The 19,964-nt window shown below is 42.0% G+C and overlaps 1 protein-coding gene across 1 annotated transcript; it reads right to left on the bottom strand.

Moving 5' to 3' along the window:
- Nucleotides 1–12,442: 12,442 nt before the first annotated feature.
- On the bottom strand, nt 12,443–19,521 carry SLC30A1 (solute carrier family 30 member 1). The gene is made up of 2 exons (XM_017525591.2): nt 18,734–19,521; nt 12,443–17,084 (listed from the first exon to the last, which is right to left on the bottom strand). Exons 1-2 carry the CDS (start codon nt 19,353–19,355, stop codon nt 16,183–16,185), a joined length of 1,524 nt encoding a protein of 507 aa, XP_017381080.1. The 5' UTR covers nt 19,356–19,521; the 3' UTR covers nt 12,443–16,182.
- Between the last annotated feature and the right edge of the window lie 443 nt (nt 19,522–19,964).

Here is a 19,964-nt window from a genome sequence, read left to right on the forward strand (position 1 = left end):
GCCTGGTGACTTGCTGCAGCCTTCAGCATTAAGGTACACTTTCATCACCCTACCCCTACTCTAGGATCTTATTTGGTACCGGTACCAGGTATCTTGTCACTTTTCTGGGATTTTTTTTTGGTTTTTGCTTTTTTTGTGTGTGTTTTGCTGTTGTTGTTTTGAGACAAGGTCTCACTCTGTCACCCAGTTTGGAGTGCAGTGACACAATCTTGTCTTCCTGCAGCCTCAACCTCCTGGTGGTCCTCCCTCCTTAACCTTCTGAGTAGCTGAGACTACAGCTGTGCACCACCACACCTGGCTAATTTTTTCATTTTTCTGTAGAGATGGGGTCCCACTATGTTGCCTAGGCTGGTCTCAGGAACTCCTGGGCTCAAGTGATCTTCCTACCTCAGCCTCCCAAAGAGCTGGGATTACAGGTGTGGGCCACTGTGCCCAGCCCCCTGTCACCTTTGCATAGAATAAGTGATTTATAAGGGAATAATATTTTTACTTTAGAACAATCTGTCGTTAAACTTGTTCTTTATGCTCTTTCTAAATGTAAAGTTTTCAACTTTTCGATATTAACAAGTGGCAAAAGTTGTTCAATTGACTTTCATTTATTTGAACAAGAAAATATGTGCATGTAGACTCATATATTTATGTGTGTGTATATATATGTGTGTGTGTGTGTGTGTGTGTGTATATATATATATAGTTTTAAAATGTAGTTTAGCCATGTGTCCCAGCATCACAAATAGACAAAAAGCCTGGGCACAGTGGCTCACACCTGTAATTCCAGCACTTTGGGAGGCCAGGGCAGGCAGATTGCCTGAGGTCAGGAGTTCCAGACCAGCCTGGCCAACACGGTAAAACCCTGTCTCTACTAAAAATACAAAAATTAGGCATGGTGGTGGGTGCTCGTAATCCCAGCTACTCAGTAGGCTGAGGCAGGAGAATCGCTTGAACTAGGAAGGGGGAGGTTGCACTGAGCTGAGATCAGGCCACTGCGCTCCAGCCTGGGCAACAGAGCAAGACTCCATCTGAAAAAAAGAAAAAAAAAATAGAAAAAATAAAATTAAATCTTTTTTTAAATACATACAAAATGCTAGTATTTTGCTTTTAATGATGAGGCAAGAGAGGTTTCAGGTTGCCCTGTGCACGCCCTTCTCCACAAATCCCAAACAAGGCAAGCGTAGTCTACGCCAGTAAACGAACAGCCACATTGGACAGAACGAGCACCATCTTTTCTCTTTTGTGCATTGGATGTTGAATGACTGTAGACACGTTCATGTCCTACAAAATAATAGTTATAAATGAATGCCACATGGTGATCCTGGGAAGCAGACACTGGAGGAAATCTACAGAATCATTATTTATATTTGCCATTTATTAGCTTACATTTCAAATAGTTGTTCCTTATATGACTTGTCCCAAAGTTATAATGAAGAGAGGAAAAACACAATTTAAGACTTGAAGGTGGCCGGGCGTGTTGGCTCACACCTGTCATCCCAACACTTTGGGAGGCTGAGGCGGGCAGATCACTTGAGGTCAGGAGTTTGAGACTAGCCTGGACAACATGGCGAAATCCCATCTCTACAAAAAATACAAAATTAGCTGGGTGTGGTGGTGCACAACTATAATCCCAGCTACTTGGGAGGCCGAGGCATGAGAATTGTTTGAGCCTGGGAGGCAGGGGCTGTAATGAGCTAAGATTATGCCACTGGACTCAAGCCTGGGTGACACAGGGAGACCCTGTCTCAAAAAAAAAAAAAAGTAATTTCAGTCAGTACAAAATTTAAAATGTATGATAATAAAGTAAACGCAGAGTCTATTCAAAAAAAAAAAAAAAAGACTCTAAGACAATCAAAGCCCCCAGAGCAGCTAGCGGTGTTCAGGAATGCCTGAGCTCCTGACTTGGAATTGTTCACCAGTCTCACCCACTCCACAGCATGCTCACTTCCCGCACACTCAAGAAGTTCTTAGGCAGTTCAGTTTTAAAGAAAAACATTGGTGAATATTATCCATCAATTACAACAACAATAACAAAATCAGTGGAGATGGATGTCTTCCATTGGGTACCCCACCCAAACACTATGGTGACTCCTAACCACCCATTCCTTCTGTAGCCCACATACAGTCGTTTGGAACCACCTCCTTGGAATTGCAGGTAGATGGGGCCAGGCCTGCAGGGTCAGTGCAGTGGAAAACCACATCTCTTCCCAGACAACCCTTCCTCTCCAGATAAACCCTCCCCGTTCATCTGGTCCAACCCTTGGGCCATTCTGCTGGGTTGGGAGTGGGGGATGATAGATCCCTAGAGGAGAAAGGAGCTGGCAGGGAGGGTGAGCTGTAGGTCACTTCATCGGGAGTCTCTCTGAGGGAGGGACATATAGAGATCTCCACTTGGAAGCTCTCTTGGAGTTTCCACTAGGCCGAAAACTCTGTGAAGACAGAAGCTATGTCTATTTTATATATTATATACCTAGTGCTTAGCATAAGGTGCTCAGTAAATATTTTAAGGAAAAAGGGAGAGGCTGGCACAGTGGCTCATGCCTGTAATCCCAGCGCTTTGGAAGGTCGAGGTGGGAGTATCAGTTGAGCCGCAGAGTTCAAGACCAGCCTGGGAAATATAGCAAGAGCCCTGTCTCAAAAAAGTTTTTTAATTAAAATTTAAAAAATAAGGCCAGGCTCAAGGTGGCTCACACCTATAATCCCAGCACTTTGGGAGACCAAGGTGGGCGGATCACAAAGTCAGGAATTCAATACCAGCCTGACCAACATGGTGAAACCCCATCTCTACTAAAAATACAAAAAATTAGCTGGGCATGGTGGTGCGTGCCTGTAATTCCAGCTACTCAGGAGGCTGAGGCAGGAGAATCGCTTGAACCTAGGAGGCAGATGTTGTGGTGAGCTGAGATCACACCATTGCTCTCCAGCTTGGGCAACAAGAGTGAAACTTCATCTCAAAAATAAAAAATAATAAAGAATTTTTTTAATAAAAGAAGATAGGAAGGGAAGGAGGAATGAAGTAGAAGAGAGAGAAGGAAGCAGAAGGATGAGGTAAAGAAAGAGAATTTACAAGACCACAAGTTGGACACGTGCTAGAATGACCCAAATAGGGTACAGGCTCCCATTATTGTTCCAAAGGGAAAGGAAATGGAGGAAATGTTTGTGACATTTCAATGGAAGCAATAAGAGAAATTTTCAACTCAGGGTCTGCTATAGGACAAACAGTGTAGATAGCATATGTATGATATGATTGGAGGAGCCCCTTGCCCTCCCATGTTTGTCCCCTGGTGTGCCCTGTCATCAGTTCTCTGGCACTTCCAATGAGTATGTATGGACCTGGGCTGCAGAGACTTCAGGCCCTATCTGTGATTCCTAGGAGCCACCATATTGGTCTCACCCAGTTTCACTCATTTGTTGGGATGTGACTGAGTGATGGATGGATGGAGAGTCTGTCAGGGTGAATCCTGGGCAGGGGAGGGAAGCATGAGTCCAACCCCTCATTTTACAGATGCATAAACTGGCCCAAAGAGGAAAACCAACTTGCCCATGGTTATAGTTTGGGGAAGAGCAAGGAGCAGGACCCAAGCATCTGGGCGCCTAGTCCAGGATTCTTTTCACTGTGCCACACCACTGCCCCTTAAAAATACTTCTCATAAAATCCCCCATTTCAGCCGGAACGGTGTCAAGAGGTTATCAGGTCCAAGCTCTGCCCTTAGCAAAAATCACCACCAAGGCTTCCAGCAACAAGAGGGCAGGCAGCATGTGCCCAAACACTATCAGTGGTGGGAACACCTAGCCACCTATTCTTTCTACACTCCACACCAATTGTTGGAATTGTTCTTATTTTGAGCTGCAACCATTTCTCCAAAGGAAACAAGCTACTGTTTTTCCTCCCCGAGCTCTTTCCTTATAGAAGTCCAAATCATATAATAGATCATGAAGTAAACATCTGTTTGCCCTCAAGATGCCCCTATCTTCTGCAGGTAGTGTTTATAACTAGAGTTACCTGGGAGTAAAAAAAGACTAATGATTTCTTTTTTTTTTTGAGACAGAATCTCACTCTGTCACCCAAGCTGGAGTGCTGTGGCACGATAGCTCATTGCAACTTCCACCTCCTGGGTTCAAGCGATTCTCCTGCCTCAGCCTCCTGAGTAGCTGGGATTACAGGCATGCACCACCATGCCCAGCTAATTTTTGTGTTTTTAGTAGAGACGAGGTTTCACCATGTTGACCAGGATGGTCTCGATCTCTTGACCTCGTTCGTGATCCACCCGCCTCGGCCTCCCAAAGTGCTGTATTATAGGCGTGAGCCACCATGCCCAGTCAAGACTAATGGTTTTTTTAAAAGAGGGAGAAGTGTGGTACCATTTGAAAGGAAATGGATTGATCAGGGTCTTAAGGGTCACTAATTGGGCTTAGGAAGAGAGAGAGGAGAAGGAGAAAAGAGAAGAGAGGAAATAAGGGGGAAAGAAAGATATAGGAAGCGAATAAAATAGCTGGCTAGTAAGTACTGAGCACTTACCAAGGAGCGGGCACTGTTCAAAGTGCTTTACTTAAATTGATTTATTTAATCTTTGAGACAGAGTTTCACTCTTGTTGCCCAGGCTGGAGTGCAACGGGGTGATCTCATCTCACCGCAACCTCTGCCTCCTAGGTTCAAGCAATTCTCCTGCCTCAGCCTCCTGAGTAGCTGAGATTATAGGCGTGTGCCACCACCACATCTGACTAATTTTGTATTTTTAGTAGAGACGGGGTTTCACCATGTTGGTCAGGCTGGTCTCAAACTCCCGACCTCAGGTGATCCGGCTGCCTCGGCTTCCCAAAGTGCTGGGGTTATAGGTGTAACCCACCATGCCCAGCAATTCATTTAATCTTTAGGATAGCCCTCTAAGAGAATTACTATTATTATCTCATTTTTCAAATAAGAAAACTAAGGCAGAAAGCTTAAGTACCTTACCCAAGGTCATAGTGAGTCTGGAATTTGAACCCAGGCAGTCTGACTCCAGGACTACACACTGCTGTGTTGCTGAATGTGTGGTGCCCCCATTGATTGGGGCCTGTGCCAGGTATCTACAGAGTTAATGCCAGAGATAAGAGCACAGACCCTGCAAAGACAGAACTGGGTTCAAATCCTGGTTCTCTACTTACCTATTGTATGGAAGTCACTCAATTCTCTTATCCTCAATTTCCTTACCTCTAAATTGGAGATAATAACAGCTTTTATTTTATTTATTTATTTATTTATTTTTATTTTTATTTTTTTTGAGGCGGAGTTTCACTCATGTTACCCAGGCTGGAGTGCAATGGCACGATCTCGGCTCACCGCAACCTCCCCCTCCTGGGTTTAGGCAATTCTCCTGCCTCCGCCTCCTGAGTAGCTGGGATTACAGGCACGCGCCACCATGCCCAGCTAATTTTTTGTATTTTTAGTAGAGATGGGGTTTCACCATGTTGACCAGGATGGTCTCGATCTCTTGACCTCGTTCGTGATCCACCCGCCTCGGCCTCCCAAAGTGCTGGGATTACAGGCTTGAGCCACCGCCCCCGGCCAATAACAGCTTTTAAAAGAAAAAAAAAAAGAATAGGCCTGGCATGGTGGCTCATGCCTGTAATCCTAGCACTTTGGGAGCCCAAGGTGAGTGGATCACCTGACGTCAGGAGTTTGAGACCAGCCTGGCCAATATGGTGAAAGCTGGTCTCTACTAAAAAACAAAAACAAAAATTAGCCAGGCAAGGTGGCAGGTGCCTATAATCCCAGTGAACCAAGATTGCACCACTGCACTTCAGCCTGGGCGAAAGAGCAAAACTCTGTCTCAAAAAAAAAAAAAGAAGGAAAGAAAAAAAGAAAATAATAACAAAGAGAAAAAAAGAAAACAAAGCAAAAATAATAGCAGTTAATTTACAGAGGGATTATGAGGATTACATGGGCTAAAACATTTAGCACAGTTCTAGGACACATTATATGGTAGATACATTTTAGTTTTTTGTTTCATGTAATCCTCACAAGGGGATTGGAAGATGTTTTTGTTTCCTGTAATCCTCGAAATGCATCCTATAAAGGATACATTTTCCCTATTTCACAGACTTGAAAACTAAGTGTCCAAGAGGTAATCAACCTGCCAGGCTCTTATGCCTCATAGGTATGGGGGTTGGAAGAACAGGATAGAGAGGATGAAGGAGGAGGGGACAGACTTGAAACAGTACAAAAAAGAAAATATAAGAAGAACCTGTTATGGTGAATGCCACTTCACAGTGATTTCAGGAGGCCTCAGGGGTTTTCAGGATGACTATCTCTAATCCAGAGGATGAGGGTGTTTCTCACCGGGAGCTCTCAGTTCAGACTGGGGCTCATTGAGGAAGCTTGGGCTCCCACCACATCTCTTAAGGATTTACCCCTTAAGCTTGATATTTCACCACAGGACCACATGTATAAAGAAAATTGCTCATTGTATTTCACTATTTAACCTTAACCTCTCCTTCCTACCTTGAAACCACAGATCAATGTTTCATACATAAATTGTTTTTTTTGTTTGTTTTTTAACAAATCAGATGGAGACGTCCACAATATGTTGTAAGCAATTAAGCAGCTTACAAATGTAATTTTGTAATAAATTGTTGCATAAGCATTAAACAAAATGTTATACCATCAGGGCAGTGGCTCACGCCTGTAATCCCAGCACTTTGGGAGGCTGAGGCAGGAGGATCATTTGAGGTCAGGAGTTCGAGACCAGCCTGAGCAACATGGTGAACCCTCATCTCTGACGAAAGAATATAAATATTAGCTGGGCATGGTAGCGTGTGCCTGTGGGCCCAGCTAGTTAGGAGGCTGAGGTGGGTGAGTCACATGAACCCAGGAGCTGAGGCTGCAGTGAGCCAAGATCGTGCCATTGCACTCCAGCTTGGGCTACAGAGTGAGACACTGTCTTAAAAAAAAAACAAAAAACAAACAACAAAAAAAACAAAGGGCTGGGCGAGGTGGCTCATGCCTGTAATCCCAGCACTTTGGGAGGCCGAGGCAGGTGGATCACGAGGTCAGGAGATGGAGACCATCCTGGCCAACAGGGTGAAACCCTGTCTTTAAAAAAAAAAAAAAAAGTTATACCACCATTCACAATTGAACTCCAAAGAGAGAAAAGTCATCATCATAAAGATATAAACATTTAGTGTTTATGCACGAATATTCGTATATCAGTTTCTTATGCTGTTCTAATAAATTACCACAACTTCAGTGGCTTAAAATAGGACAAATGTATTATTTTAAAGTTCTGGGCTGGGCGTGGTGACTCATGCCTGTAATCCCAGCACTTTGAGAGGCCAAGGTAGGCAGATCACAAAGTCAGGAGTTTGAGACCAGCCTGGCTAATGTGGTGAAACCCCACCCCAACAAAAAAAAAAAAAAAAAAAAAAAAAAATAGCCGGGCGTGGTGGCAGACACCTGTAATCCCAGCTACTTGGGAGGCTGAGGCAGGAGAATCGCTTGAACCCAGGAGATGGGAGGTTGCAGTGAGCTGAGATAGTGCCACTGCACCCTAGCCTGGGCCTCAGAGTGAGACTCTGGCTCAAAAAATAAATAAATAAATAAGTAAAAACTAAAGTTTTGGAGGTCATAAGTCCAAAACGAGTCTATGGAATAAAAACAGGCATCAGCAGAGCTGCGTCCCTTGGGAGACTCTAAGTGGACAAAAAAAGAAAGGGTAAAGAGAAGAAAAAGCCCAGGCCGGTCTCAGACTCCAGGGCTCAAGTGATCCACCTGCCTTGGCTTCTCAAAGTGCTGGGATTATAGGCTTGAGCCACTTCGACTGGCCCTAAGTTTTGATGCAAATATTTAAATTTGTATTTTGATAGAAGGCCCTGGTTTTGAACCTCTTTTATAATGCCAGAAATCCATTTTTACTTTGTATTTCAATAGGGCTAAACTAGGGTTTCCATGGCCAATTCAGAAGGCCATATCTACACTGTTTTCTTGGGCAGAACAATCTTCTTAACTGATAGAGGAGCTCCTGGCTACCTTGTGCTATAGTAATCATTGTATTAAAGGTTATGAACCTCAGAAGTCAAAACTTCAGACTTTCAATGTGACTATCAAGGCATGGAATCACAGTTCCTGGACTTAAAGATGAAATTGACGTTCATACAAAACACAAAGATCTATGTAAAAGGAGAGGACTAGATGTAGTGTCTGGTTCCTGTGAAAGAGACTGAAAGAGGACCCGCTGGGTTAGCCATCTACGGTTTCTAGCAGGGCAATACTGCCTCCCTAGGAGACATTTGAAACAGTTGGGGTGTCTTGATAATGAGGAGGGAAAAATGATAGCTACAGGCATTCCTATGGAAGTAAGCCAGAGTTGCTAAACTCAATGCATGAGACATTTTTGCACTGATGACTGGTCTTACACAAATGCTAATAGCATCCCTGTTCAAAAGTGGATGCTCCCTCTTTGTCTCCTCATCCACATTTACCTCAATCACCTCTGCTCCTCATGCCCCCAAAGACTCACTGTTTTCAGGGTAACCCTAAGGATATTTAAGCCAGCCAGACAATATTAGGTGAAAACACCACCAGTTTGTAAAGAATTGTACTTTTCCACAAGGCTGGATTAAAACCAAGAGAGGCCCTAAATTCTTTTTAAAAAATTGTAATTTCTCTGCCATATGTAATTAAAAATAAACGGTACTAAACTATAAATTAGGAAAGTCTAATTTAGGTCAGAAAGTTCTGTGCAAACATTTAAATTTGTATTTTAATAGAAGCCCGGGCGCAGTGACTCATACCTGTAATCCCAGCACTTTGGGAGGCTGAGGTAGGAGGATCATGAGGTCAGGAGTTTGAGACCAGCCTGGCCAGCATGGTGAAACTCTGTCTTTACTAAAAATACAAAAATTATCTGGGTGTGGTGGCACATGCCTATAATCCCAGCTACTCAGGAAGCCGAGGCAGAAGAATCACTTGAACCCAGGAGGCAGAGGTTGCAGTGAGCCGAGATCGTACCACTGCACACCGGCCTGGTTGACAGAGTGAGACTCCATCTCAAAAAAAAAAAAAAAAAAATCTGAATTCTATTTTGTTTTTTAATAATTATTAAATGCTTTAAAATTTATTTTATTTATTTACTTATTTATTTATTAGATGAAGTCTTGCTCTGTCACCCAGGCTGGAGTGCAGTGGTGCAATCTTGGCTCACTGCAATCTCCACCTCCCAGGTCAAGCAATTCTCCTGCCTCAGCCTCCCAAGTAGCTGAAATTACAGATGCCGACCACCATGCCTGGCTAATTTTTTTTTTCTCCCAGATCCCTTTTCTTTAGTTTTTGTATAAAAATTATTTTTCTTATTTCTTTTGGGGCCCCTGCTTTGCTAGTACTCTGTGCCTATGCTTCATCTATTGCTGCTCTTTGGATGAAAATTAGAAAGAACTCTTTTTTTTTTTTTGAGACGGAGTCTCATTCTGTCACCCCGGCTGGAGTGCAATGGTGCAATCTCGGCTCACTGTAACCTCCACCTCCCAGGTTGAAGCAATTCTGCTGCCTCAGCCTCCTGAGTAGCTGGGATTACAGACACGTGCCATCACACCTGGAGAAAGAACTCTTTATTCTGATTTTACTTAAGTGGGTTGTTGAAAAGGCCAAGGCAGGAGGATCATTTGAGGCCAGGAGTTCAAGACCAGTCTGGGCAACATAGCAAAACTCAGTCTCTAAAAAAAAACTAAACTAGCTGGGTGTGGTGGTATGTACCTGTAGTCTCAGCTACTCAGATGGCTGAGGTGGGAGGATCACTTGAGCCCAGGAGTTCGAGGCTGCAGTAAAAAAAAAAGAAATAAAGAAAAAAGAAAAGTCCAAAGTAGTGGAAAGCAAGCGACTTGCAGAGGCCTAGATCTTTTGCTGAGTTCCAGTTCCGGTTCCATCACTAACTATATGGCTTGGGGTAAGGTGCTTTAATATCTGTTTGTCTGTAAAATAAAGGAATACATCTAATGGTTTGTAAGGATAAATGAAAACATATGTGCCTGATATGTAATAAGTGCTCAGTAATAAGTGATCAGAAGTCCCCAGTATATTTGCGAAACCGCATCTCTACAAAAAATACAAAAATTAGCCAGGTGTGGTGGCAGGCGCCTGTAGTCCCAGCTATTCAGTAGGCTTAGGTGGGAGGATCACTTGAACTCAGGAGGCAGAAGATGCAGTAAGCCAAGATCCTATCACTGCACTTCAACCTGGGTGACAGACCCTGTGTCAAAAAAAAAGTACTCAGTATATCTTATCTATTAATGGTATATAACTACTGTATATTTTTTCCCATTCCCGCAATTCCTCAATATTCCAAACACCTCTGAATACCTACAATGTGCTGGTCCCTGTGCTATATCCTTAGAAAATAAAGATGGAAAGACATAGTCTTGACTGAATAGAGTTTATAGTCTAGAAGTGAAACTGGCTTTTAAATAAGAACAAAGTGCTACAGATTACTTGCTTTAAAAGAAAAATGGCTGAGCTGGGTGTGGTGGCTCATGCCTGTAATACTAGCACTTTGGGAGGCCAAGACAGGTGAATCGCTTGAGGTCAGGAGTTCGAGACCAGCCTGGCCATGATGAAACCCCGTCTCTACTAAAAATACAAAAAATTAGCTGGGCATCGTGGCACAAACCTGTAGTCCCAGCTACTTGGGAGGCTGAGGCATGAGAATCCCTTGAACCTGGAAGGCAGAGGTTGCAGTGAGCCAAGATGGCGCCACCGCACTCCCGCCTGGTCGACAGAGCAAGACTCTCTAACAACAAAAAAAGCTGAATAGACTAGTGGGGGGTTAAAATGATGGTCAATTCTGAAGGCTGAGAAATGTCTATGAAATTTATTTAAAAGCAGTGTTACTTGACTTTTTTTAAAAATTATTTTTATCCAATTCAAAAGGAACAGCTTTCATCTAAATGTGCAATGCATAGTACATGAAATTTCAGGGACTGTTGTCATATAGCCTTTTGAAAGACCATATTGCCTAGGAATATAACTCTTTTCTGAACCCTGAATAGACACATTGAGATAAGAAAAAAGGTTAGCCAATAGCAATTGGAAGATACCATTGATTGTAGCTATGCATTCTGATTTCAGAAATGTTAAAATATAAAAAGAATGTGTGTGGAATAAATTGAAATGTAGTTCATGTACATGTGACATGTGCATTTGACTTTTAGCATTATCTGGAAAACTGTCTTCCTGTCTCACTCTGCCTACATTTACCCATTTACCTTTCCCACTTTCTCACTTATCTACTCAGAAATTACTGATAGTGAAATTATTGAGTCTCCTCTTTTCCTATGAAACCAAATTTAAACTGGTTGTCATGGCACTTTTAACCTTTACAATCTCCTTATACCTCTCAACCCCTTAACTTTTTTTTTTTTTGAGACTGGGTCGAGCTGTCACCCAGTCTGGAGTGCAGTGGTGCTATCTCGGTTCACTGCAAACTCCATCCCCCTCTAGTGATCCTCTCATCTCAGCCTCCTGATTAGCTGGGACTACAGGTGTGCATCACCAAACCTGGCTAATTTTTGTATTTTTAGTAATGACAGGGTTTCCCCATGTTGGGCAGACTGTTCTCAAACTCCTGACCTCAAGTGATCCTCCTGCCTCAGCCTCCCAAAGTGCTGGGATTACAGGTGTAAGCCACTATGTCTGGCACTGGCTAATTTTTGTATTTTTTTGTTTTTGTAGGGACCTGGTTTCACCATGTTGCCCAGGCTGATCTCGAGCTCCTGAGCTCAAGTGGATCTGGCCCACCTCAGCCTTCCAATGTGCTGGGATTATAGGCATGAGCCACCTCACCCAGGTCCCCAACTCTTTGTACCACTATTCCTGCTCCCTTGCCTCTCAAACCCTATTCCTTTCCACTTTAACCTACATAATCCTTTACATTTTTTTTTTAGCCTCCTCTTTGGAATATCTACTGTATATAGATCAGTTCCTTTATCTACTGCCATTTATTGCCAATTGATTTTTTTCAACTGTTGTCTCACAGCTCAAAATACAAGTTCTTTAACAAATCTTATGAGATTACATTTGTGATAGTCCTGCGGCTCACAGAACCACAATAATGTACTATTATTGGGTTAAGAATTTTAGATGATTTACAGGTGTGAAATATTTAATCCTTATTAGTAACTATGCTTATAAATAAAAAATAGCAAGTGCGAAAAGCAGCAGGTTAACCACAACTGTATCATCTATAAGCTTAATGCTTATAATAAGTCAAAACCACTGAGTATTTCATATCAGTGAGGCTTTGTGTTACCCTTTCAATTTGTATTGCAATTTTTGCCCACATTTTCTTCCACACTAGTCTTGTAACCTAGTCACTCTGTACACTTGCAACATTTGTGTTAAACTGCAATTTCTTTCAATATCTGAAATCCAACTCTCTATGTAACTAAGCCTAGTATAGGAGGGGAGGCCATATGCACAAGTGAAACAGATATTAAAATTAGTTTATTTTTCTACTTAACTTTCAATAAATGAGAAGAAACACAGTAGTCTGTCTCATATAGAACATTTATAATACATAACAATCCATAAAGCCTCATGGTGAGGTAGGAACAGCTTTGGAAAATAACACACAGTCATTAAAACATACGAAAAGTTAGGTAAAATGTTGCAGCACTAAAGATATTTTATCTGCATCTGTATTTAATGAGATGATAACTGCATTTAACTGCGCCACATCTGGCCCAAAGGACAGGCAACAGCAGACACAAAACAACAAACACAACATGGAAGTTTCGTAATCACAGAATATACTGATACACTTCGTTGTGCTGTTTCAAGGCAGAACCATAAGATGGCAATTTGTGTCTTTTATATATATATATATAACCACATATTAATTGTATGTTACATTCCCTCCAGCATCTTTTTGCCAAAGACACTGGTCGATAAAATTTTTGGTTTAAAAGTTTAAATTGAATAACATACAAAAGGCTCTTGTGCCAGTGAAAATGACTGCTAAATATTCCAGAGCTTGTCAGTAAGAACAAAATAGCATTACCACATAATATCGGTAGAGCTACATCAAAATAGTGCTATTATAATCCCAATTTCAGAGACATGAAACACTGTATGACACAGTTTCAATTTTAAAAAACAACAAACAAAAAATCCCTACACCTTCCCAAGAGTTTTAACACTGTTTATGACTTAACTGAAACTCAGTATTAAAATAAATATTTTTATATTGTAGAATTACTCTCCATATTTGTGTGAACATCTTAAGACAGCAGGTTAATGACATTTTTATCATTAAAATGTTATCTGCTTATACACAGTAAAAATCTTCAACTCAACACCAGTTAACATACAAAATACTTCACATTAGGTTCCATAGGTCTTTTTCCTCAAAACTGTCAAAAATTCAAATTTAACTAAGGATATTAATAAGACACAAACATGTTAACGCCTTCTACCTACTGTGATTTTTTCCAAGGTGTACTTGATGGAAATTTTTCCTATTCAAATTACATACCTTAGTTATTCAACATACTGTTTTCTAAAATATTAAAACACATACAGCAAAGTTTTTGAGGATTCTGTTTTTTAGATTCTGGCCTATAGTTTTACAATGCAGATATCCTTCAAAAAAAAACTAAGCAATCATAAAAGCTAAAAGGTGACAATGGAGAATTAAATCTCTCATCACTAAGGCTGCATTTGGCTTGGAAAAATTTCTTGGTTTTAATTCAGGCACATGCAGCACCTCTTTACTAAACTGAGACAACAGATAAGTTTCTAAACACATACTCTACACTGATCTTGCTCAAATATAAAAGAGCCAGCAGGAGAGATGCAACTCCTAAAACTGATGCAGTGTTATAAAATAGCATATTTAAATATTGGGTTTAAGTCTCCTAATAATTCAGAGTATTTCCCTTATTTTCTTTCAGAAAGGAATAAGCTATTTTGGGAAAGACACTTAAATCCTACAATATTTAAATACAAAAGCATGTTTTGTTTTGTTTTTAAAGATAATGCTAATATAGCTAAAATGGGTTAGAAAGTGCATTGTAAAGAAATAAATAATTCTCTGCTAAAACTCAAAAGGTGAGTCAGTGCCCACTGATTTTGCAGACAGTCATTTGAAAAAAGAAAATCCTATGGTACCACCGTTATATATAAGCTACTTAAAAATTATGAAGTGAAATAACTAAAACCTAAAGGCTGTTATCTTCAAAGCACTTTTGAAAAACAAACATAGCCCTTGTCCCACGCTTACACACCATTTTTAAAAATCCTCATCCAGTTGATGTTTTGTACTTAAGTGTTATACCATCTTTAAGACATAGACCTCAAGTACAGCATTTGTAAAGAAAACCTCATTGAATGTAATATATTTTATCAGTTATCTGAATCAAATGTTCCGTAATCAGGAATGTACATAATACAGTACAATTCATAGCTTTCTCTCTTGTTCACCCAGATGAGATCCCTCAATTTCATGTTAAAAAAAAAGTTTTTGCAAAATTTATGGTAACTCTCAGTTTAGAAACTGAATTACAATATCAGATAAGAGTATTAAAAGATCAAGATGTATTGCAAACTGGCAGATTATGGTTTTGGCCCCTTAGAGTAAATGTGAACTTACAAACTGTGTTCCTAAAATTACCATATTTTCATTGGAAAAAAATCAGCTGTTCTTAAATAGGCCCATTGCCAGCAATAGGCTTATACTAGGAAAAACACACACCACAAAAGATCATCCCTTTAAAAAGTAACTGTCAAATCCTAACACTTTCCTGTTACAACCCATTAAACAATGAACTATTTTAAATCCCAAAACGTAGCCATCCCAAAAGTAGTCAGCTATAAAAATTACTTAGTCAGAATACCTTGTTTCTAGAAAAATAGATTTATACATAACTGACACTAATATTCATCCTTTCAAGGACAAAAATTTCATCACAAGGCATACGCCTCTATCAAGAAAAATAGAACTTAAACACTCTAATTGTGTTTGATTTGAAATCTATAGCAATAATGAAATAGCTACAAACAATTTTCTGTGTAGATATTGTGGCATCTTGCAAAATAAGCCACTATTGGAAGAACTGAGTATGTGAAGACAGGATGACTTACAGAATCTTAATTTTATTTTAATTATTAATTTTGCTTTCTAAGAATTTAATATCCAAACTGCATTAACCTTCTGGTTTTCTTTTCTCTCAAGTCAGTGGCTCTTAGAAAACACAAGCATTGCTGGTTGGGCTCGAAAAGCTCCATTTAAACCCATTCACAATTGGTCATCATGAAATGACTGGAAATTTTTTTTCAAACATCCAAAGATTACATTAATAGCTTGCATTTAGCATGTAATTATTAGGTGTCAACATCTTTAAAAATACTTACATATTTTGTGAGTAAACTTGCAGCTCAATCTTTTTATACCAATCTTACAAAGAAAGTAATGCTGGTGAACATGTCTATCTTTTAGATTAACTTTGGTAGAATAAAAAGCTGAAATTCTCAAAATAATTTAGAAATGTAGTCTGAATATTAACATACAATAACCTAAATATTTAGTTTGGTAAACTTTCTTCCCTGCTGTTACTACCCCATTTGCCCTATTGTCTGTAAACTATAGTTCAATTTGTTAATTATCTTAGTGGTTAATAGCAATATAGAATGCAAGATAGTAACTGATCTTATTTCCTACTAATAGCCATGAGTCACTCTTAAAATATGTTGCCATTATACTATGTAATGATCTCAAAGGGCAATATTACCTAAAATGTCAAAGGAAACTGTTGATGATTTTAAAATTCTATCAACTATAAATTCTAATAAAGTGTAACAGTGGGGGAAAAGAAAAGCAGAGAAATTCCAGTAACAATTTTATTTATCCCCCTAATTTTTATCATGGGAAATCCAGAAATCAAATGTCATGTTATATAAGGTTTATATACTTAAAACAAAAATGTAACATAGTGTTAAAACTGGCTTTCCAAAACAGTCACAGCATAGCTGTACTCTGTACTAATAATCACAAAGTTGTAATATAGAACTCTGTTATGCAGTCCCATTATGTTCTTACAAAAATAGAATTAAACTGTGTGACCAGACAAGGACTTCAATTATACTACTTGGCAAACTTAGAATTTCAGTGGAGTCTTTTTCCTCTTGCAGTTTAAAGCAAAAGTCAAATATCACATCTTTTTCAAGACTCACAAAGATGATTCAGGTTGTTTGTCCGGCGTGTTTTTAATCTCTATCATGACAGAAGGGCTGTTTTCAACTTTAGTCCTCCTGGGCTTCTTCTCTAGATTGTTACTAAGTTCTAAACAAGAAATGCTAACTGTTGGGGTCTTTTCCGCATCCTTTCCAGAATGGGCTTGTGGCAGTGTCCCACAACATTGCTTCAAAGCACACTGAGTTCTGCAGGCAAGTTCACATGGGCGTACACCTGATTTAGAGCCTACACTAGCAAATTCAGGCTGAATGGTAGTAGCGTGAATTCCGTGATCATGAAAAACGTCTTTAATGGTTTTAGCCACCTGCATGTATGATGTTGGATCTTCACATTTTATGTGAGCAGTGGCAATGATTCTGCTTCCAGCAAGTTGCCAAACATGTAATTCATGAACTTCCTCAACTCCTTCAACATTTCGAAGTTCTTTTATCAAATTTCTGATATCAATTTGTTTAGGAACAGTTTGTAGAAGAATAAGAGCAGATTCCTTAAGTAATGGATAGGTTGTGTAAAGAAGTATACAAACCATTACAACACAAAGAGTTGGATCTAAATATAGTACCCAGCAAGGACCAGCCTCATAAACTGATGCATGAGTACTATTAATTATTTTTACAAATGCTTTGCAGGGGTCAGGGAAACATGGGTTCACACAAAAATCCCCTTCAGAACAACCTTTCCAAGAAAAGTAAAAGACTAAGGCATTTACTACTACAATCACTGAACCCAAGGCATCTCCAAGGACATGCAGAAAAACTCCACGCATGTTAAGTTGTCCAGCCCTATCTTCTTCCAGTTCCATATGGTCGGGTTCTCTGATAAGATTTCCATTCACTTGTACTTCCACTGTATCACCACTTATGGGTTTTTCTGGGTCTACGAAGAAATAAAAATTTTACATCAAATACACTTTAAGTGTTTATATAAACATCCTCATCTAATTCTTTTTAAGTGCTGATGAAGGTGAAAATTTTTTCACAAAGTACAATTAAAAAAATGTGCTCAGAGCAATTTAACATAAATTGACATTCTGGGAACGAGCCAGGACATAATGGCCAAGGCTAAATTAAGTCATTGTGATATTGCTTCTTTACTCTCCTAACCACTCTCCTTCCTCCCCTTCTCCAAAATAGTGTATCTTTTCTATGGGGGTGGAGTCCTGCAAACATTCTGCTATACTTCTGGGCATATACAAAGGAAAACATAAAATTGAACGCTAACACCAAAATTAAACGCAGCTAGGAATAAGTCTGCTAATACAGAATACCTGATATGACACTCGGGCACTCTCTAGTCACTCTTTGTCACTGAGGCCAATTGCTTGAGAATAAAACCAATTTTAACTTTTAAACTGTTATCATGAATATAAAAGTTTCTTGGTAGAGGGACTTTAAAAATTGACAAATCAACACTATAAATCAATAATCACAGAGATTATTAGAAAAGTTGGAACTAAATGATGACTACATGCCCTACTAACTTTTAAATCAAAAGTATTGATCTTATCAAGAAATTACACACCAAAGTAACTTAATTTTCTTTGGAATAACACCTTGCCTGAGTGGAGTGAGAGGAAAACCAATTATGTATTAAACTTTTCCAACATACAACTTGAATTTCACTAACTTGACATTCTGCTCTCGAAAAGGAAAATTATGTAGCATAATAATTTGTAATGACACAAAGTAACTAACTAAACCTAAGGAAGGAAATGAGACCAAATTGTTAAGCACCATTGAGCTTCGGTAGTAGGACATTGGTTGAGTCATTTCTATCTACCTTCTTTCAACACTTATTTTCCAAATTTCCTTCAAGAGCACTTAATGTTAAATATGAAAAGCATTCATAATTTATTCATAAGATGAATAAATTATCATCACTTTTAGTACAGTACGATTATGAAAAGTCCTAGGAAAATGTTAAACATGCCCAGACAGGTCCTAAATTTATGATTTCCAGGATTAGGGATCAATTAGCTGAAGCATACACACTGCTGTTCATAAAAGAAACCTTTAAGCTGGGTTTACATGCTCTGAATGCATATATGAAACGTGTTCAATGGGCATAAGAAATACTTTGGCATAGCAAGGTTTCCAACACCCAACAACTGGAGACGAATTAGGGATTCTCTCCGTTTCCCAAGAGGACCAAGGAACTGATTTGGGAAGCATTTCTGATCCTGCTATAACCATAACAAGACAAGTCTCCAGCAAAGTTGGTGCAGCCTGTGCGGGTGTGGACTGCAGCAGGATGATGGTCACCTCCTGACCCTTTTCCTAGTGTCAGACCCATAGTCCCCACCTACAAATATGCCAGACGCGTCCCCGACTCCTTGCGCCCGGCTGAGGGGGTTATGATTTCCTGGAGCGGCGGGGCGTGTGCAAGACTGGGAGGGAGCGGGCAGGGGCGGCGCGGCGCAGGCCGGCTCGGGCAGCAGGGGGCGTGCGGGTCACCCCGCCAAAGGCCAGACGAGGCTCTAGGCTCCCCAAACCCAACCACCTGCGGCGGCGGCTTTCCCGGCTTACCTGCGGGGTCCAGTTTAAGCCCGTTGGAGTTGCTGGTATTGGCCACAAGAGTGTTGGTCTCCTCCTGGTCAGGCCCCTGCTCGCCCGGGACCACGTTGATGTCGCTGCTCCCGGGGCGGCCGCTCTTACTGCGGGGCCCCTTGGGGAGGCTGTGGCCGTGCCCGTGCCCTCCGTGCGAGTGGCCGTGGCCGGAGTCCTGGCTGAAGCCGCTGTGATGGTGGAAGAGACAGAGCCCCAGCACGTTGACCAGCAGCCCGGCCACGCCGACCCCGAGGACCACCAGCGGCTGCTGCATCTCGTGCGGCTCGATGAAGCGCTCGATGGCCTCCAGCAGGATGGCGAAACAGAGGCCGGTCAGGAAGATGGCGTTCACCAGAGCCCCCATCACCTCGGCCCGGATCCAGCCGAACGTGTTCTTCTGGGTGGCGTGGGTCCGCCGGGCGAAGCGCTCGGCCACCAGCGCCACCACCAGCGCCAGCACGTCCGACAGCATGTGGAAGGAGTCGGAGAGCATCGCCAGGGACGAGGTCACCCGGCTCACCACCACCTCCAGCACCATGAACATGAAGGTCAGCGCCAGCATGCACAGCAGCCGGCCCCGGTTCCGACCCCAGCACCCCATGGCTGCGGCTGCGGGGCCCGCCGAGCCCGGCCGGGAGACTGATGCGGCGGAGGCGCTGGCCGGCCGCGGAGAGTCGGCGACCGCGACACCGAGGAGCGCCCGAGTCGGGCCGCTCGGGAAACCGCTGAGGTGCCCCCGCGGCCGCACGGGGCCGAGCCCGGGTCAAGCCGCCGAGCCCCGCGCCTGTGGGAGTCCTCCGCCACCCGGCGGCGCCGCTCCGCGCAGCTCCTCAGGCGTCGGTCCTCAGAGCCGGCGCCAAGGCCCGGCTCAGCCCCTGCAGCCCTCACACCCACACCCGGGCGACGGCGGCGGCGGGGAGCTGGACTCCCGGAGCCGGGGTACCAAGAGCCGGAGCTGAAGCAGAAGCAGGAGCAGGAGCAGGAGCAGGAGGGGGGCGGGCGAGGGCGACCGGCAGCTTCGCGCCGAGAAAGCTCCGAGCATCTGAGGACTCTCCTTGCTGGTCTCCTCCGCGGCCGCTTGACTGAAGAGCGGATGGCTGAGGAGCTAGAGAGGCGGCGGCCACTGCACTCGGCCCGGTCTCGGGCGCCTTCTTCGCCCCCCCGCCTTTGCAGACGGTTTACAAAAAAACTTTGCTTTGCACTCGGAACC

The sequence above is a fragment of the Cebus imitator genome, unplaced genomic scaffold (genome assembly GCF_001604975.1).
Source record: "Cebus imitator isolate Cc_AM_T3 unplaced genomic scaffold, Cebus_imitator-1.0 Scaffold38, whole genome shotgun sequence".
NCBI classification, from domain to species: Eukaryota; Metazoa; Chordata; class Mammalia; order Primates; family Cebidae; genus Cebus; species Cebus imitator.